This window comes from Anoplophora glabripennis, unplaced genomic scaffold, assembly GCF_000390285.2.
Source record: "Anoplophora glabripennis isolate ALB-LARVAE unplaced genomic scaffold, Agla_2.0 scaffold53, whole genome shotgun sequence".
Taxonomy (NCBI): domain Eukaryota; kingdom Metazoa; phylum Arthropoda; class Insecta; order Coleoptera; family Cerambycidae; genus Anoplophora; species Anoplophora glabripennis.
The window spans coordinates 967,217-985,827 of NW_019416376.1; the positions used below are offsets into that span (position 1 = coordinate 967,217).

At 31.9% G+C, this 18,611-nt stretch overlaps 4 protein-coding genes across 5 annotated transcripts; 1 reads left to right on the forward strand and 3 right to left on the reverse strand.

Moving 5' to 3' along the window:
• Positions 1 to 2,853: 2,853 nt before the first annotated feature.
• On the forward strand, positions 2,854 to 4,862 carry LOC108905565 (pupal cuticle protein 20-like). Of its 2 annotated transcripts, XM_018708508.1 has the most exons (3): positions 2,854 to 2,881; positions 4,014 to 4,311; positions 4,345 to 4,862. In XM_018708508.1, the coding sequence occupies exons 1-3, from the start codon at positions 2,873 to 2,875 to the stop codon at positions 4,860 to 4,862; spliced, it is 825 nt and encodes a 274-aa protein (XP_018564024.1). In that variant the 5' UTR covers positions 2,854 to 2,872. The 2 variants fall into 2 exon arrangements, with proteins under 2 accessions (XP_018564024.1, XP_018564023.1); XM_018708507.1 differs by having other exon boundaries at positions 4,014 to 4,862.
• A 1,503-nt stretch (positions 4,863 to 6,365) lies between these two features.
• On the reverse strand, positions 6,366 to 9,669 carry LOC108905570 (cuticle protein 3-like). Its single transcript, XM_018708512.1, has 2 exons — positions 9,584 to 9,669; positions 6,366 to 7,070 (listed from the first exon to the last, which is right to left on the reverse strand). Exons 1-2 carry the CDS (start codon positions 9,590 to 9,592, stop codon positions 6,447 to 6,449), a joined length of 633 nt encoding a protein of 210 aa, XP_018564028.1. The 5' UTR covers positions 9,593 to 9,669; the 3' UTR covers positions 6,366 to 6,446.
• Positions 9,670 to 13,103: 3,434 nt separating this feature from the next.
• LOC108905531 (pupal cuticle protein 20-like) lies at positions 13,104 to 14,105 on the reverse strand. The gene is made up of 2 exons (XM_018708415.1): positions 14,097 to 14,105; positions 13,104 to 13,928 (listed from the first exon to the last, which is right to left on the reverse strand). The coding sequence occupies exons 1-2, from the start codon at positions 14,103 to 14,105 to the stop codon at positions 13,104 to 13,106; spliced, it is 834 nt and encodes a 277-aa protein (XP_018563931.1).
• A 2,647-nt stretch (positions 14,106 to 16,752) lies between these two features.
• Positions 16,753 to 17,686, reverse strand: LOC108905532 (pupal cuticle protein 20-like). Its single transcript, XM_018708416.1, has 2 exons — positions 17,664 to 17,686; positions 16,753 to 17,463 (listed from the first exon to the last, which is right to left on the reverse strand). The coding sequence occupies exons 1-2, from the start codon at positions 17,670 to 17,672 to the stop codon at positions 16,753 to 16,755; spliced, it is 720 nt and encodes a 239-aa protein (XP_018563932.1). The 5' UTR covers positions 17,673 to 17,686.
• Between the last annotated feature and the right edge of the window lie 925 nt (positions 17,687 to 18,611).

An 18,611-nucleotide genomic window follows, 5' to 3' on the forward strand; every position in this document is an offset into this window, starting at 1 on the left:
ATAAGGTTTAAAAAACAGAAGAAAAAGATCAAACTATTAATTTATCGTACTACATACTAATAAACGTTCATATTTTCAAGGTTCTTTCTTTTTTAAAAAAAATGTTGACTGGAATTTTAAAGCTGACGTATGTCAAGATTTAGTCAGTAGGAAAGTTAATTTATCCCCTACTATAAATTGGAAGATACCATTTAAATTTGTATCAGTCAACACCATAAAATCAATTTTGGTAAATAATCAGTGGCGTAGATATGAGCAATTGCTGTCATTAAAACAAAAACGTAATATCTCTTTGAAATTCGATTTTAATATCGTTGTTGCGATAGTGTTTACATTAGTTTTTCAAGTTTCAGAAATGGCTTACGTGTTATACAACTGGGAGCTGATGGATATCGTTTTAGTTTATGGTGAAGCAAGACAACATTTCTGTTAGTTCGTAGAGACTGGGTAAGACGGACTCAAATGTGTTTACACGTCGGTGGACAAAGTTTTAAACAGTTGTAACATTAGGTATGTCAAATTATTTATTATTTTATTAATTAAAACCATACACTAATTTTATTAATTAATAATAACAATAGCAGCAGAAGCAGTTAAATTTGCTGACATAAAATAGGTGATATAAAATTTTATTTATTTCTTTCCTTGAAAAAGAAAATCTTTCAATTTTTTATTACACTTTGCCGCCGTGCCGGTCGCCGACTTCATGCTTTACCTTAAGGTCAGGTTTTACAGTGGACCAGTTTCCAGTGTCGTACAAAAAAGTTATTAAATCATTTTCGAAATGCCTTTTTTAATTTTTTTACATTCAAAATTTTTTTTCTGTTCTGAATCGCCCTGTATAGAAGTTTTAGAACAATTTAGTACATATTGTTTTAATTTCTAGACCTTCAAAATTAATTTTACTACAATTTATAGTTCTTGTACATAATTTGTTAAACTTAATTTGATTTTCCCTTTCTTATAATAATATAGAACCAAAATAATTTTCGATTTTATTAATACATATGTCTTATTGAGCTATTAACCTAAATTTCAACTTAATCTATAACCAATAACGGTATTTATAAGTTCAATATAAACAGAAGTGCATATTTCCGTTTTTGGTAAAATCGTCAGGACCAAAAGGAGTAGGTAGATATTTAGCGGGTACTTCATTTTTAATTATGCGTTACAACTTAATTCACCATGACATTTCACGTGACGCAGCGAACAGGGAATCGAGTTTACTTCTTGTTACTACACTTATCCTCAATAGCTGCGATGAATTCATTATGAATCGAGTACAATACGATTTTTACTTTTACGTGAAGAAGCTTCATATGTCAGCCGCGACCTTCGGATCCATGTGAACCTCTTTCAGTACTAAATCAACCTAGAGAAGAAGGCTGAGCAGTCGATATTGATTTATTCAGGGTGATTTGCATACGAAGAGTAAAAATAAATATTGTGATTTCAATTTGTAGGCGTATATTCTAAAGTGGTACAAAAGATGTAAAGAAATAATACGTTTTGACAGATGAATGATTTTTTTAGGAGAATCGCAATAACATTACTTTTACGCAAATAATACATCGATTTAATTTTGTTATTCGTTCTTAAATGGGCATAAATGCTGCTAGGTAATGTAAAAAACTAGAATTTTTAATATTTTTGACGTCTTCGCTGTGTTTTATAATTCTGTATAACTTTTTATTATTATGTTTCATTAATTATTCAGTTTATAGTACGTATACCTTATTGTGTAACTTATTGCTTTTCAGAGAGTAGTATGGTACCTACCTATTTAAAATGACAGTACCTACGGTTAAAAAAATATAGTATTTTATCCTAAAACTAAAATATACAATATATAACGAACAGTTTTTAAAATACAACGAGTATTAATACTGGGGAATTTCATCACAACGTGGCAACAGCGCTTAGCCTAATGCTACACATCTGATGTATACCACGTGTGCACGCGGCAGACTTGTTTATTTTAATGTATTCTATCGTCTGTTAAAATTAAGGCAGTCAAACTTGTATCACCCTGTATAATTTAAGAATTATTTACTTTTTTTAAGATACGAAATGAAATATACGTATTTGTATTTCCCTAAAATCTGACACAATTAGATTGATTTTTGGTTTAAAAATGAGTTAAAAGGAACTGTGTACACATTCTTTGATTTAAATAAAATAGACATCTATTATTAAAACAGATCTATCGACTATTTTTAGCACTCTTTTGAAATTCGTTTCTTCAAAATTGCGAAGGAGATATTTCTCTGTAACTATGTTAGTGGAGGAGGATAAGGACACCAAATTAAAATACTTACATTGTTTTCTTTCGTTACAAAATATTCTTCCTATTTCATTATATTTAAAATAGTCTTTGAAATATAAAAAGAAAGCTGTTACTTTTAGAACTGTTTCCGAAAGCCCAAGGTTATTTTTTTTCTCGAAAACTTATCAGTAATGGTTTGATGAAATACACTCAAGTAACTGCAATCTGCGTCTGATTTCAATATACCTATTTTTTTTAATTGGCAGTTTCTTGCGGTTATGCCACATGTCATCAAAATTATTGTGTGTAGATAAATTCTGAATTAGAAATAAAAGCAATTATCGAAAAGCCATTCATCTCCTCTATTCAAAACGCAATTAAGAGTGGTTCCATTCAAGTCGATTCATTATTGCAATTATCGCAACTCGCTGAAAAATTTTAATATATCTGTCTCATTAGGTTCACATGGCCTGGGGGAGTCGATTGTGATTCTGTAATACATTTTTAAATCGTCTTCACTAGTGGGGATCCTCTTATAAAAAGTGTATGCCGAAATTTCTAACGCATCACAACATCAAGTAGTGTTCAATTACAAACATCATCATGAAACAAGTAAGAATTTTGTTGTTGTTACATAATAATGTGTAATGATATTACGCGTCGTTTCTGTGTAGTGCCTTTCTATAGTGGATACCAGCGCAAACGCTGTCGCTTCTGTAAATTATAACAGAAAATCGTATTTACCAGTATTAAACAAAACATATGTATTTTTAGTTTTTGACTCGGATTTTTCTTGTACAATTTTAAAAAATTCTGCAACTGCAAATATTTGAAACTGTTAACCATGTTTAAATCGAAAGAAATTAGAATTATAATACACTAGAATTCCAGTAAATGTTTTTGAAATTATAAAAAAAAACTGTACTGGTGTCACACTATAGAACTAATATTTATAGTTTTTGCTTCAAAAACACTTACTCAACCATTTTAGTAATTTAACAGGAGTTTTCACATTTTGAATTTAGGTTGGCTGTTTAATTTTTTCTTCGTCTTTGATATTTATTGACAAAAACTAATTAATAATTTTGCAATTTTCCAGTTAAGATACTGTTTTGGGCGTAAATATACACTGAATATAGAAAAAAGACGATAATTTAATTTGCAGTCCCTTAAATTTAGTCAACTGAAAGCAAGGTTGAAATTTTTGGCACTCTTTTTTAAACTTTCGTGATCTAATAAAACAGATTGTACTGGCTTGGAGATCTAAATCTCAATTAAAAACGTGGGACTGATTCATAGTTATAACAATTGCGATCTATTCTTAAAAAAACTAGGACGCCACTTCTTTGGCGCTACCCATCTTTCCTTGTTATGAAACGACTTTAATGAGCTTGGAAGATACTTGTGCAACACATCGACAGCATTAATAATTATTTTTGTAACTTATTAATGTGCATTCGCTTTATTATTAAAAAGTAAACTACTGAGGACGGCAAATCACGCATCAATCACATCTTGCGACCTTATTAAATGTAAAAATGATGTTATTGTAATAGTAGATGTCTGGTGCTGTTTACTCTCACAATTAAGTTAAATTTATTTATGTATCCTTTGATTCAATTGATAAACAGTTTGTTATTCGTATTTCACAACTGAATTCAACAATAACAAATTTGAAATTATAATTATCGTTCTTCTAAATAACCCTCGGAATGTTTTTGTACCCAAAAAACTATTTTTTAAGGTCATATTGGCACTCGCTCTCTTTGGCTTCGCCGCTTGCGCTCGCCTTGACAGCAAATATCTTCCACCAAATCAAGGGGGCGGCGGCGGCGCCCAGTACAACGGACCTACACCCTTCCAAGGACAAGGCCACCAGGGACAACAAGGACAGCAAGGACAATACTCTGGTTCCACCCAAGGACAACAAGGTCAATACTCAGGCTCCAGCCAAGGCCAACAAGGACAATACTCAGGCTCCAGCCAAGGCCAACAAGGACAATACTCAGGCTCCAGTCAAGGCCAACAAGGACAATACTCAGGCTCCAGCCAAGGACAACAAGGACAATACTCAGGCTCCAGCCAAGGACAATACTCTGCTCAGCAAGGCGGTCACCAAGCAGGACAATACTCTGCCTCCAACCAAGTCCCAATCCTCCGCCTTGAGAACAACAACAACGGAGATGGCACCTACAACTACGCCGTAGAGACCGGTGATGGTATCAACATCCAAGAAGAAGGAGACGCCAGAGGAGACGGCACCAAAGCTCATGGTGGATTCTCTTACACCGCCCCAGACGGCCAACAGATCCAGATCCAATATACCGCCGATGAAAACGGTTTCCAACCCCAAGGGGAACACTTGCCAACTCCACCACCAATCCCAGAAGAGATCCAGAGGGCTATCGAACAGAATTTGGCTGATGAGGCTAATGGTATCGTAGATGATGGACAGTACAGGGACGACTCCGGTCCTAGCCAGAAATATGGCGCCCCATCCGGCGGACAGGGTCAGTACAATGCCCCAGCCGCTTCACAGAACCAATACAACGCAGCCGCTTCTGGAGGAAGCCAAGGAGGATACAAATACTAGAGTGCCATTATTTACTAGAATTAAGTTGTAAATAAATTCTTTTGTATATGTTTGCTTTTTATTCCCAACTTTCTTTCCAAACACATTATTTCTAAAGTAAATTTAATAACTAAAATTGGTGTCTGCATGATGTTCAGACCAAGTTATAATTTCAGAAAATTTCAGTTTTGATAATCTTACAGTATAAAACCACATATTTCTTAGACGTTATTCAAATATTCAAGATTATTGACACTACCTCATGATGAAACTTAGGCCTAATCATATAAGACTCAAGAAAACAAAACTATGGATAATATGATAACATTTGTTTGTGACATTTTAATTAATTGTGTCTAAAATTATGTAAATACGAAATCTTCATGTAACACACATTTTTTATTAAGCAACGTCATTAGTATTCTTTGGATAATATGATGTGTAATTTATTAAGAAAATAGGATTTGGCAAGTTAGTACCTGCCTAATCTTCATATCTAGAGATGAGACTACAAACGAATATAAATTTAACTTGTACTTTCTCTTTTCGGTTTAAAAAATTGTGTACTTATTTACCTAATAAAACCTTTAATAGGTATTTCATAAATGATGTTAATAAATCTTAGTATACCTACTAACATAATTTTCACGAGAATAGTAGGCATTTTGAGCATATGTTGTAGTTTGTTTTGTACTTATGCGTTTCAAAATTACTGAATTTTGCTTTTTGATAAGTATCTAAATTATTTTTAATACGCATGATTATTTGGATGACGTGAATCTTTAGTTACTTTAATTACATATTTTTCAAATCCATAATTTGATTAAAAGTCAAATTCCCGGTTTAAGAGATTCATATTTACTAAAATTCGAGCACAACACTATATTCGTACTACAAAATCGATACATTTTGTTTTATTTATTTAAAAACTGGAAAACAATTGTTTTGAAATTTACTAAATATTTCACAATAATAGTTGTTTACATTTTTTCTGTAGGACAAATGGCAGTCAAACTCCTTACACCCTCTAGAAACCATACTGATATTGGCTGACTAGTATTGCTTCAGTTGTGAGATGGAATACACTTATTATTACCATGAAGTGCTATCTTGATTTTCCTCACTTTCATTAAATTTCATTAAATCGAGCTTAATAGATTACAATTTTGATATAAGGCAATAAGATATTTCGAAACCTTTCCGATTTGGTTCTGTTGGCTACATTTATGTACAAGTATTGTTTGATAATGGACTTATACAAAAATTATTTTTTACCATTGATGTGTGTTGATGCTAAATTATTCTAAATTCTAGAAATGATTTATAAAATAAATATTTACAACGATAAATTCTGTAATTATCGTTGTAAGTGCTGATTATTTCCTCGACTGTAATCAAGAAGTATGGTATTTAAGCACACATTTTTTGTTTATAGAAAGTATGAATAACTAGAAGACTTGTGTGGAAGAAGGACGGCATATTATTATTTGGTAGGTCATATTAAATAATTAATTTTTACATCCATTAAAATAGACATTTTTTTATATAAAAAAATTACGATTTATTTTCTATATAACTTATAGCTACATATAACTACAGTATCAGTTAAAACTTATATCCAGTCTGTGGTCTAGTGGGAGCTCCATACTTGTTTTGTGCATACTGGGCAGGTCTGTACTGCTGAGCAGTGTTGTATTTCTGTGGGGTATATTTTGTAGGTGTATTGTACTGCTGGGTAGCAACATTCTGCTGTTGCCCATAACTTTGACTTGGTCCGGCCCTGTACTGACCGTCGTCCACGACCCCGCGCCTCTCGTCAGCCAAATTTTGCTCGATGGACCTGAGAATTGGACCAGTCAGCCCAGCCGGTAAATGACTCCCTTGGGGTATGAAACCGTTCTCATCTGCGGTGTACTGAAGTTGAATGGGTTGTCCGTTTGGAGACGTGTAGGAGAATCCTCCTTGAGCCCTGGTGCCTTCTCCTCTCGCATCGCCTTGTTCCTGTCCAGAAATGCCATCACCGGTTTCATAGGCGTAGGTGTAGGTGCCGTCGCCGCTGTTGCTCGAGTCTAAGCGGAGGATGGGGACCTGTTGGTATGATGAACCGTAGTACTGAGATTGAGATGCTGGTGCCACATATTGACTGGTTGGGCTGGTGTTCGATGGGTAGCGTCTTGGTGGGGAGTATACGCCGCAGGCAGCGAATCCAAAGAGAGTGAGGAACAATATCTGCAAATGTTGGAATTGTGTGAAAACAACAGTTCACAATTGTCAATCTAGCAAAAATGCCGACACTTTTGACTGTATTAATACGTATGCGCCATTTTTTAAAAGAAAACTTGTTGAGAACTGCCGATTTCACTGACGTTGATCTGTGTACAGTGTTGTGATCACTAAAAATATATTGAAAAGGTACTTAAAAGAAAAACACCTTTAAAAATAATAACTGCCTCAATAATCAGTGTTTAAAATAAGAATTTGTTAATTTTTTTATCATTTATAACATTATTTAATGGTTTCAGTGTGTCATAAATGTGTTTTTATTAGTTTTTTTGGAAAGATCGTTTTGTTTTACATAATTATTATTCTATCTCATCTATGAAGTTATTCTTCTAGCTTACTTAGGATATTTGGTATCAAAGAGCGCATATGATTTCATCTGATGAGAATTTTACAGAAATATTAGGCAAAATTTGAATTAATTAAGTAAAAATATAATATTTATGTGACAATTTTCCACCCTAGTATCTTGAGAAAATTAAATACGAAAATTCTCTTCTACCACTGGCATATTTGAGTAAAGTATCTATTGCAAAATTTTCCTGCAAGTTCTCGTAGACTTTAGTTAGTTTTTCGGCATATTTTAAAGACATTTCATATAAATTGTCATAAATTCATTCAATTAAATAAAAAATGATGTCCCTATTTATTATGCCAGACGAAAAAAAAAGTGTTATTGGTCTAAAATGAAACACTTGGAAAATTAGGAGATTTGGCCAGGGTCCCTTGTATTCCGTTACAATATTTTATTTTTTAGTCATCTCAGTATCCCAATTTTTGTAAAGATACACAGTTCCAATAAAGCTTGTTTAATTTCAGGATTATCTCTAATGAATAAAACAAAAATGTAGACCACCGAAGCATCATTTTAGTTCCACCAGTATAATAATCCGGGACATATTTTTTTCCAAAATCGGAAAAAAATTAAGTAAATTTCTTCACAATATTCTGAAAAAATGAGCAAAATCAGTGAAAAATTTTAGAACAACAACGATTTTACGATGGAAAAATTTACTGATTATAATTTAAAATAAATAAAACTATTTTTTATATAAAATATGTAAAAAAGGAAATCTCTTAAATTAACAATAACCTTGAAATATATGACTAAAAAAATAATTTATTCGCAAGTTCTCACCTTTGAGATACTAATTAGGAAAACATGTTAATATATGTCCTAATTCTTGAATTATACTAGAAAATTCAAGTTCATCGTTGTTTTGTTATATAATCGTAAGTTCATGACCCTTTAATTGCTTTTTTTTTATGCTAAAATATAGTGAAATCCTTCTTTATGGGAGGATTATGTAGATTTTTTATATGTTAATAAATTAAACCAGACATATGACATAAAAACTTGTTTTCGTTCTGACTCATCTTCATATTCCACTTTGACGAAAAATATACAATACCTATATGTATATGTACGAATACGTTTTAATAAACTATACCGAATGTTTACTAGTTTAATTTAAATAAACTTAAAAAATTCGAATAATACATAAAATTGTCTATAAAATTTACGTAGAAAATATATTTTTGATTTTATTGCACATTAAATGAAAAGTGTAGTTTTTAATATTCATATAAGAACGTGAAATTTATATATAAAAAAATATTCTAAATCTAGTATTATTGTCTCGCATTATTTTTTTATTTGATAATTTCATTGCTTATGCTTTCACTAAATATCATAAACCTGACATAGCTTATTTGAATTTACACTAAACAATCATTTTATATTTTTTCTTCTGTAATATTCAAAATTTTAAATCTATTTAAATAAAAATAATACTGAGTTTATGTATTCTTGATTCTGATATTTCTAAATAGAACAAGATTATTTTGTGGCATAGGTTCCTTTTATATTTTTTCAATTTTTAAAAAAATTACAGTGGAAAAACACCCGAAAAGAAAAAATGACAATCATTTATTTATCTTTTTTTTAACCTCGCGAAACGGCCATTGCATTATAAATATTTATTTGAGACATTTCCTAAATAGTTGTTATTTTTTTGTCGTTTACTGAAGTACTTCAGTACTTCACTATCTCATTTCAAAGTAGGCCCAAATAAGTAGGTATATTAAAAACAACCTTTGACTTATCCCTAAGGCGTAAGTTTAGTTTTTAAAATGTTTAATTTGGACTATGGCAAAATACCAAAAGAGAAAAAATGTGACTGTAGTGGTACATAAAAATTGTAATCATCAAACATAGCAAGCACAGTTGTCATCACCTATTTTAATTTTAAAAAAATCATTACTTCCATGCTAGTTCTAATAATAACAATAATCTATGTAGTGTATAGTGTGTTTTCTTAAAATACTAGACAAATGGTCTTAAAAAATTTTAAAATCCACAAATATTTTTATATCCAATATTCCAAGTTTAAATTTCTATATTATTCTATAAGTACTTTGTACATGCGAATATGTTTGTATTAATTAAAAAAAAGTCTTACTTGCTTCATCTTGAAAGAACTGAGCACCTGTAATTTGTGATGCCTCAAAAATTTGGCAAACGCCTTTTATAGAGACGCCACCCCACCCACAATTCCAGCGGGATCTTAAGATGTAATTCGGAACTCGTTAACGCCTTTCGGACGATGATCCTACACTGATTAATAAATCAAGCAGAGCCTCGAGTTTCCACGAGATCTTGATTAATAGATACGTTAATTTGGTAGCAACAGTACAGAAACGTGTACACACAAAAAATCACCACTTGTGAGATCATCATTTTCTCGAATAATTTTTGTTGTGTGGAACCCAACGCAAATAAACTAAATAGGAGCCGTCAAAGTCTGAAATTATTGTCTTAAATGTTATGGAATTTATGCCTCTCAATCAAAGGTAGCATTGTTAGAAGCCTGTAATTTGCAAGCCGTTGTATGAAGCTGTAATGTTTTTTACTTGATCCAGGACGTTCACCTGACCACAGTTTTATGTCATAAAAATAAGTTGTATATGTAAAAAAAGTTTATTAATTATCCAGTCTGTGAGTTGTCTATATTTCTCTCTAATAGTTGCATTGCCTTGAACTTGTATTTAAACTTTTATTGTACAATGTCATTCGCAAAACAAACATTCTTTGTTCTCGGGTTAAATCATAAAAATGGAATAACAAATTTAAAATTTACGTATTATAATTTTTAATAAATTATACAAGAGCAGAGACAGGCATTTGGTTAGGCAAATATAATTTCATGAAAACAGCCCTTGGCTGATTCTTTCGGACAGGGGTTAAACTACTTTTTTTACAGGCGACACAAATATGAAGGGAATATAAGGTCCAATCAGAAAATATAGACCAGGTCGGATCTGTTTTGAGGTGGATGTGAGAGCAATTTTTTTTGGATTACCTTCAGTATAACTCACATAATAAAAGTGTAGATCTGGGCGAGAACCGGAACATTTTCAAAATTGCAAAAATGTTTAAAAAATTTACAAAAATACCTATTTTATCTGAGTTTTTTACTTATATCTTGGAACCTATGCATTTTGGAAGAATATTGATGAGGAAAAGGAGTTTTAGAATTGAACTTTGCACAATATACTGTAAGTTAAAAATGTTTAAATTTATAACCAATGTTGCAAAATAGCAATAATTGATGAAAAAAGGCAAAATAATCAAGTTTTTTGAATAATTTTTTTAAAATATTTTAAATGCTCCAAGGGCATTCTAATTTTGGTAAAAAAAACTTTAGAGTATAATAAAACAACACACCAAATTTCATTAAAATCGATTCTATAGTTTTTGCAAAATAATTTTTTGAAATGTTACATAGCCTCAAATCAAAATAGAACTACTTGAAATTTTCATAGAAAAGACCGCTCAACCTTTCAAATGGTTTTTTGAAAAATTGAAACCGATTGATTGAAGTTACCTCTTTTTTTAATTTTTTAATTTTTTTTTTAAATTTTTAAACAATTAGATTACATTTATCAATTTGCAATTTAGTTTTTTCTCAAAAACTATAATTTTAGAGTACTATTTTTTCTTAATTTTATTTGTATTACCAAAAAAATTAATTTCCACATATTTTTTTTAAATTTGTTTTTTCATCAATTATTGCTATTTTGCAACATCGATAATATATTTACACATTTTTGACTTGCAGTATATTGTGCAAAATTCAATTCTAAAACTTTTTTCTATTCAATATTCTTCCAAAATACATAGGTTCCAAGATACAAGTAAAAGCTCAGATAAAATAGGTATTTTTTAAATTTTAAAACATTTTTGCAATATTGAAAATGTTCCGGACCTCGCCCAGATCTACACTTTTATTATGTGACTTGTACTGAAGATAATTGAGAAAAAAATTTGCTTGCCCCCTCTGACATCCACCTCAAAACATATCCGCCCTGGTCTATATTTTCTGATTGGACCTCTTATATATTTTATTGAAATTATTTTTTGTTTATGTAAAATATATTAAACGATTATATAAGTTTACCGTCTGTAATTTGTAGTATGTCTATTAAATTTCTGTATCTTCAGGTGGTGTATAAATTACCATATTTTGAATATTTATAGTTATATTATAATATGGAAATTTCTTCTTTCTACCAATAATACTGTCCTAATGTATGAAGGCGATAAGAACATCTGGCAATTATTTGGTTGTTAATCCCAAGTGTGTAGAGTCGTCTTTTAGCCAAAAAAACCAGTCATTTAAGTTTTATGTTAGCTATAAATTTGTAATTTGTTATTTGTCTATTTAAAATTATTCTTACATAATTAGATATTCCAAACAAGTAAGTTTTATGTTCTGATTTGCGACTTTGTTAATTTAAGAAAAATACTGGATTTTCTCCATTTCGACTTAAAAACTAAAATTGTTTTGTAAATATCATAACATTTCCGACCTTTTTTTTATAAAATCATATGACCTCTATTGTGGTGATTTCCCGATTAGATTAGAGCATGAGTAATTTAACATTAATTGAGAAGTCACTTCAAGACCACCAAAACTGCTGTGATGTCAGTACCTAGTTAGATAATCAAATTAAAACGATATATTTTAGGTCACATCGTTACACAGTAGCTGTTTGAACGTCTAGTTTTTTTAGTGTAAGTACTTATGTCAACCTCCTATATATGCATTAGTACTAAAAAAAAGAAGTAGAGATTTAGTAAAAAAATAACAGCCAAATAGTACGTATACAGAACTTTGAAACATTGCATGTAATAATAAAAATAGTTTATTACTATATTATTTTCAAAGTACAATTATTATTTACGTGGAAAATTACCTGTAATGCTTGACCTGTGTGCCCGCAGGTAAATAATGACGAGTGTTTATAAAAATAATAGAAATATTTATATTAGCCATTGTTTTTAATATTTTTTGTTCTGAACCGATCGATCGTCGAAAACATATAATTAAAGTATTACTTCCAAGAAAGACCTGAATATTTTAGTCAATAGTCAATAGTCCGCTGTCAAAATAAAATGATTGAATATTTAAAATGTTGAACATAATAAGATAAATCATTACTCTCATGAAATTAAGCTCGATGGGACTTGGGTTTATCTCAAAGACCATTTGAGATAGAAAAAACGATCTAGGTATGTTTCTTGGTCCCAATTTTAGCGAAAAAACAATGACGTCAATCGCAGATATATCGATATTTTGCATGGAGCATTTCGAGTAAATCCCAAATTTTATCGAAATTGTGTACCTTCTATATAGTATTCTATGTACTCTATGATATCATGGTCATAGTTGATGCTATTATTTCAACTGCACAGTCCTTTTGATTTTCTTTTCAACCAATATGACTTTTCAACCAAAATCTGTTGGATGTGTCATCAATTATTAACCAGCTGGAACCAAAATATTGGTTACCATAGGAGCTGATCATAATTATAACGTCTTGGTTTAGGAACGGATGAAGAATTTTAAGGACGGTTTGCAAAATCATAAATAATATTTATTTACAGTTAATACAGTCACAAGTAACAAAAAATCCATTCTAATATCTGTAACCTCCTTGACTTCCTTGGGAGGAAATTGGAGCTCTATATTGCTGCTGGGATTGGGCAGGTGCTCTAAATTGAGGAGCTCCAGGTGCTCTATACTGAGAAGCTGCAGGTGCTCTATATTGGGAACTTCCAACTGATCTGAATTGGGCAGTTGGAGATGCTCTAAATTGAGGAGCGCCATACTGTTGTTGAGGAGCGGATGGAGCGCCATACTGTTGCTGAGCAGCTGCTGGAGCGCCATATTGCTGTTGGAGATTAGATGGGGCACCATATTGCTGTTGGGGAGCGGATGGGGCACCATATTGCTGCTGAGGTTGATTGTACTGGCCTTCCTGGTATCCTCCGCGTGCTTCAGCGGCTTTGTTCAATTCAATAGACTTGAGGATGGCTTCTGATGGGACTGGGATATGAGAGCCTTGTGGTTGGAAACCGTTTTCGTCTGCTGTATACTGGACGGAGATTTGTTCTCCTTCCGGGGAAGTGTAAGAGTAGCTTCCCTGGGCAAGTTGAGCGTCTCCCCTCAAGGCGCCTTCTTCCTGGGCGGCTATACCGTCAGCAGTTTCGTAGGCGTAGCTGTAGGAACCATCTCCAGCGTTTGGGTTGTTGTCCAAACGGAGGATGGGGACTTGGTTGGCAGCTGGTGCGGAATAGTGACCAACAGCACCAGAGGCAGAGTACTGATCAGCTCCTGAAGGACCTTGGTACCGACCTGCCTCGGAGTATTGTCCGGAGGATCCTCTTTGGTTTGGCGGAAGGTACTGACTGTCGAGACGACCACAGGCCGCGAAGCCAAAGAGAGCTGTTACTAAAAGTATCTGAAAGGTGTATTGGAATTATTATTAGGTGCAGTTTTTTAGTTCCTTTAATATACAGGTATATAGTCGTGTTGTTACGTTGCTTAATATAATTATTAACATCTCTTAATCTTCATTAAAAACGACGTGATATCGATATGTATGATTATGTAACTTTTAGATACTCACTTGTTTCATATTGGAAGTGATCGTTGAACTTGAACTGGCGGATGTACTGTATGTAATACAATTTCGGCAGCTCGCTTTTATATGATGATATTACTCCCACCTGAAAGTGATGTACTAAATAAATGATCTTATTTACTGAAGATTCGATTTAGGCGCAAGGTGAAATCAGGTTCATCTTATGACCAAATGTGGAGTATTACTTTCTTGTAATTAAAGCTTGCTGTTACTGTACGTAAAAAAATATTAACTTTTATTTCAGATTGTCAGCAGAAAAGTGCATATATTATCTAGTAATCGATAAGTGGAAGTATCTTTTGGCGTAAACAACATTTTGAGTATTTAAATAGAAATTTATGAGTCACTTTGACAATTTTTATTTAAACCCCAATCTATTTTGAAATCTTTTTTTTTCCTTTTGTTTGATTGTCCTAAGGATATCTTTTCAAACTGATCTTTATACATATTATTGTTCAATAATAATGATTTAGAATAAACAGAAACACTAATATAAAAGTAAAGTAAATGTGATGTTTTACAAATAAATTAATCATATTATTGTTATTGACATGTCTGTCAATACGTCCCGTTTGATGAGTCCTAAATCACGAGAATAGAGTTCTCAAGATAAAATAGAGGAAGGTTTTTAACTAGATCAAAAATATGTCGAGATATTTGTTAATTTCTGTAGTAATTTTATTTTTTTCTGTGTTTATTTGGATACACTTGTGAAAAAAAATCTAAAAATTAATACTCGTCTGCTTAAAGGATTAGTCAGGATTTTTATTAAGGCTGGAGTTTTGACAAGAAATCGCACTTTTAGTAAAACAGTGATAGAACAAGTAGATCCATCCAGAAAGTGACAAGCGTAAAGCTAAACTAAAGCAACTGCCTTTAATTTTTCGTATTGAAAGATCACGGAGAACAAGTAAATATCAGAAAATGTAACTTTCCAGCAAGTAAAGATATGCAATAACTATGATTAGTGCATGTATTAATAATTCCCTAAAAGCATTTTGCGGGTTGTGATTATGTTTATAGTACCGTACGCGATTTTTTGTATGTTCAACAGGCGTGGAAAATTCGTGGAAACGTACGATAAACATACGAGGTAAAAATATTATTTTGAGTGTATTGTCAGTTGTCTTATACCCTGAAGAAAACTTATATAACTGGTACAGTGTAGAGGTATTGTTTCTAACTTTCTTAGATTTTCCCATATGCTTTACAAAAAATTGCGCATATAAACCCCCTTAAACAATTTTTGTCTAACCGAATATGTCACAATGATAAGCGTAAAAATACATATTACACACTTTAATAAGTTTTCCAAAATCAATCCTTTTGATTTCCAAAACAACAAATGTTGTTACTTTTTGAAATAAAGCTGTCAAACATTTCAAAAAAACAATATTCATAATTTTGAAATCTAAGACAGGTTTGTTGAAATGTTCAGAAATTTAAATGTTTGATATAATGACCTATACCCTGTGTAATACTTTTGGTTAGACACAAAAATAATGGGTTTGTGTAAATATTTTTTTAATTTTTTCAAAGGTTCAAATTAACAGAGAAAATATATATTTTGACAAATTTACAAACTGTAAACAACGTTGTAATAAATTACTGGAAAAATTTATTTAAAAATTTAGTTTGCGTAATTTGTTATATCTATTATAACTATGGAACAGTTGAATTTTTGACATATGAAGTAAAAAAAAATTATGACATATTTTAACTTCTGCTTATAAATATACTTAAAAAATCAAAATATATTAAATGTCCTAAATATTGATGCAGTCCACACCCTGTGTTTACCTATATTTAAAATTGCTTCAATTGCCACCAGTTTTGACCAAGATCATTAGAATTTATCAGTTTGAAACATACTTTTAATTATTATTATGTAATAATAAAGGGTAATTATTATTTTAGCCTGTCGCTTTCTTGAAAATTTTGAATTGACAGGAGGGTGGATATTTGTAAATTATATGTACTTTATTATGTGTTGTATTATTTTAAATAGGGATGTACATATTATTTTGATTTGACCTGGAAACCCAAAGCAAACCCATATTATATTGAAATCTGGCAGTGCCAAATAAATGTCAGAGTGATGGTGATCGACAAAACCTACAGCTTGATCAAAATTGTTTTGTCCGAGAGATCAGAAGAAAGTGCGTTATAGAAGTGACGAAGACAAGAGGCCCTAATAGTAAAGCAGGTATCTGCGCAAAAATGTTACTGAGGTATAGTAAATATAGTTATTTAATGGAGGTTTTGTATTATTAAGTTAAATATGTGAACAAATTACCTCTGTGAATCTAAAACTAGAGCACAGTATGAAATTGATGAAGCTGTATTTATTGAACAAGACAAAATATGAATTTTATAGAAATTAAATCGATGCGATAAATGATTACAGTAACGCTTCTTCTAGTTTATTCCGAAAATCCATCTGAAAGAGGAGATTTCCTCAATTTTTTATGTTAGAGTTAAAAATCCACATAATATGTTAAATATCAGTACCTAAATATAACAGGAAAATGCGATGAACTTATGCGTTGTGTTCAGATAAAAAGCGAATAAGGAAACACAATTTACAAAATAATAAATAAAGTTTATTAACAGCTAATGTGATGTGATGACAAGTCGTATCTTAGTATCTATAACCCCCTTGTCCTCCTCGAGAGGTAGCTGGAGCTCCGTACTGTGGTTGAGGTTGAAAAGGCGCCCTGTATTGGGAAGCTGCTGGTGATTTGTACTGAGAAGCTTGTGGTGCCTTGAACTGAGGAGCAGTTGGAGCGCCATATTGTTGTTGAGGAACAGCGGGGGCACCATATTGCTGCTGAGGTGCTGGAGCACCGTATTGCTGTTGGGGTTCATTGTACTGGTTTCCTCCACGGGATGCTTCAGCTTGATTGAATTCAATGGACTTGAGAATGGCTTCTGGGATTGGTGGTGGGGTAGGGAGGTGGGAGCCTTGGGGTTGGAAACCGTTTTCGTCTGCGGTGTACTGGATGGAAACTTGTTCACCCTCGGGAGAAGTGTAGGAATAGCTTCCGTGAGCAAGCTGCGCTTCTCCTCTTAAAGAACCTTCTTCTTGAGCGGCGATACCATCAGCAGTTTCGTAGGCGTAGCTGTAAGAGCCATCTCCAGCGTTTGGGTTGTTGTCCAAGCGGAGGATGGGGACTTGGTTGGCAGCTGGTGTAGAGTAGTGGCCACCAGCCCCTGATGCAGAGTACTGACCAGCTGCTGATGTACCAGCACCGGAATATTGTCCAGATGATCCTCTTTGGTTTGGTGGAAGGTACTGACTGTCACGGTGACCACAGGCCGCGATACCAAAGAGAGCTGTTACTAGAAGTATCTGAAAAACACATTACAAAGTTCTATATCGTACTAATACTATCACACAGATGATTAAAATGGCTTCTGATAATGAAATTTGTTTTAATAAACACAATGAAAGAAATCTTGCAAATTATTTCTATGACTCAATTTGTTCCAAATGAAATCAGTCTAATATCTAGACATGTGGTATTTGATTATGTAATTCAGACTGCTTACTTGTTTCATGTTGAAAGTGAACGTTGAACTTGAACTAATGAGATCTACTGTTATAAAATTCTAGTAGTCCGCTTTTATACGAAGAAGGTTTTACTCCCACCTGAAGATGCTCCAAATAAATGAACCTTTTTTTATTGCAACATCGTTACGCTGAGAAGGTAAAATCAGGTCCACCTTGTGATGAATATATGAAGGCGTCAGTTTTTGGTTACAATTTTGCAAGTACGTACTTTTAATTATAAATTGCAAAATTGACATTACCACACATGAAGATGATAAGTACTAATAATGAATAATATGTAAGTTCTAAATGACTTTCTTCTTAAAATGGAAAAAGTTATATAAATAATTATCTAAACTTATGTAGAAACAACAAAATTTTCCTTTATCTTTTACTAGAATTTAAGTTAGTACCTGCTTTCAATTTATATGACAAGTAATTTTACAAAATATACATTTTTATTATTGTTTTAAATAATTAGATAATAGGTAATACCAAAATTATTAAATTTTACATTTCATAAAATTAACTTAGTTTTTTACTTTTTTCTTAATAGGTCAACACTTATTGGAAAATTTGTAATTAATTGGAAAATTTGTAATTAAGTTCACAATTCATACAGCAATTGATGGAAACAAAATAAATAACATTGTAAACTAATTATCAGAAATAAAGGACATATTGTACTACAACAAAATATTATTATATTGAGCTTAATATAATATGCTATATGAGAAGAGTAATAAAAAACTTGGAATAGTCGTGTAATATACTTAAATCAAATGGTTATTATAAATAATCGACTGTCGAAATGATACATAGCATAAACCAATAATAAATTATCATATGAATGAGCTGACTGAAGTGATGAATTTGAGGTACAATTTAAAATGAGGTAGGACACCATGGGGAAAGGTTATTAGTTAATTTCTAGGTTATGAAATCTT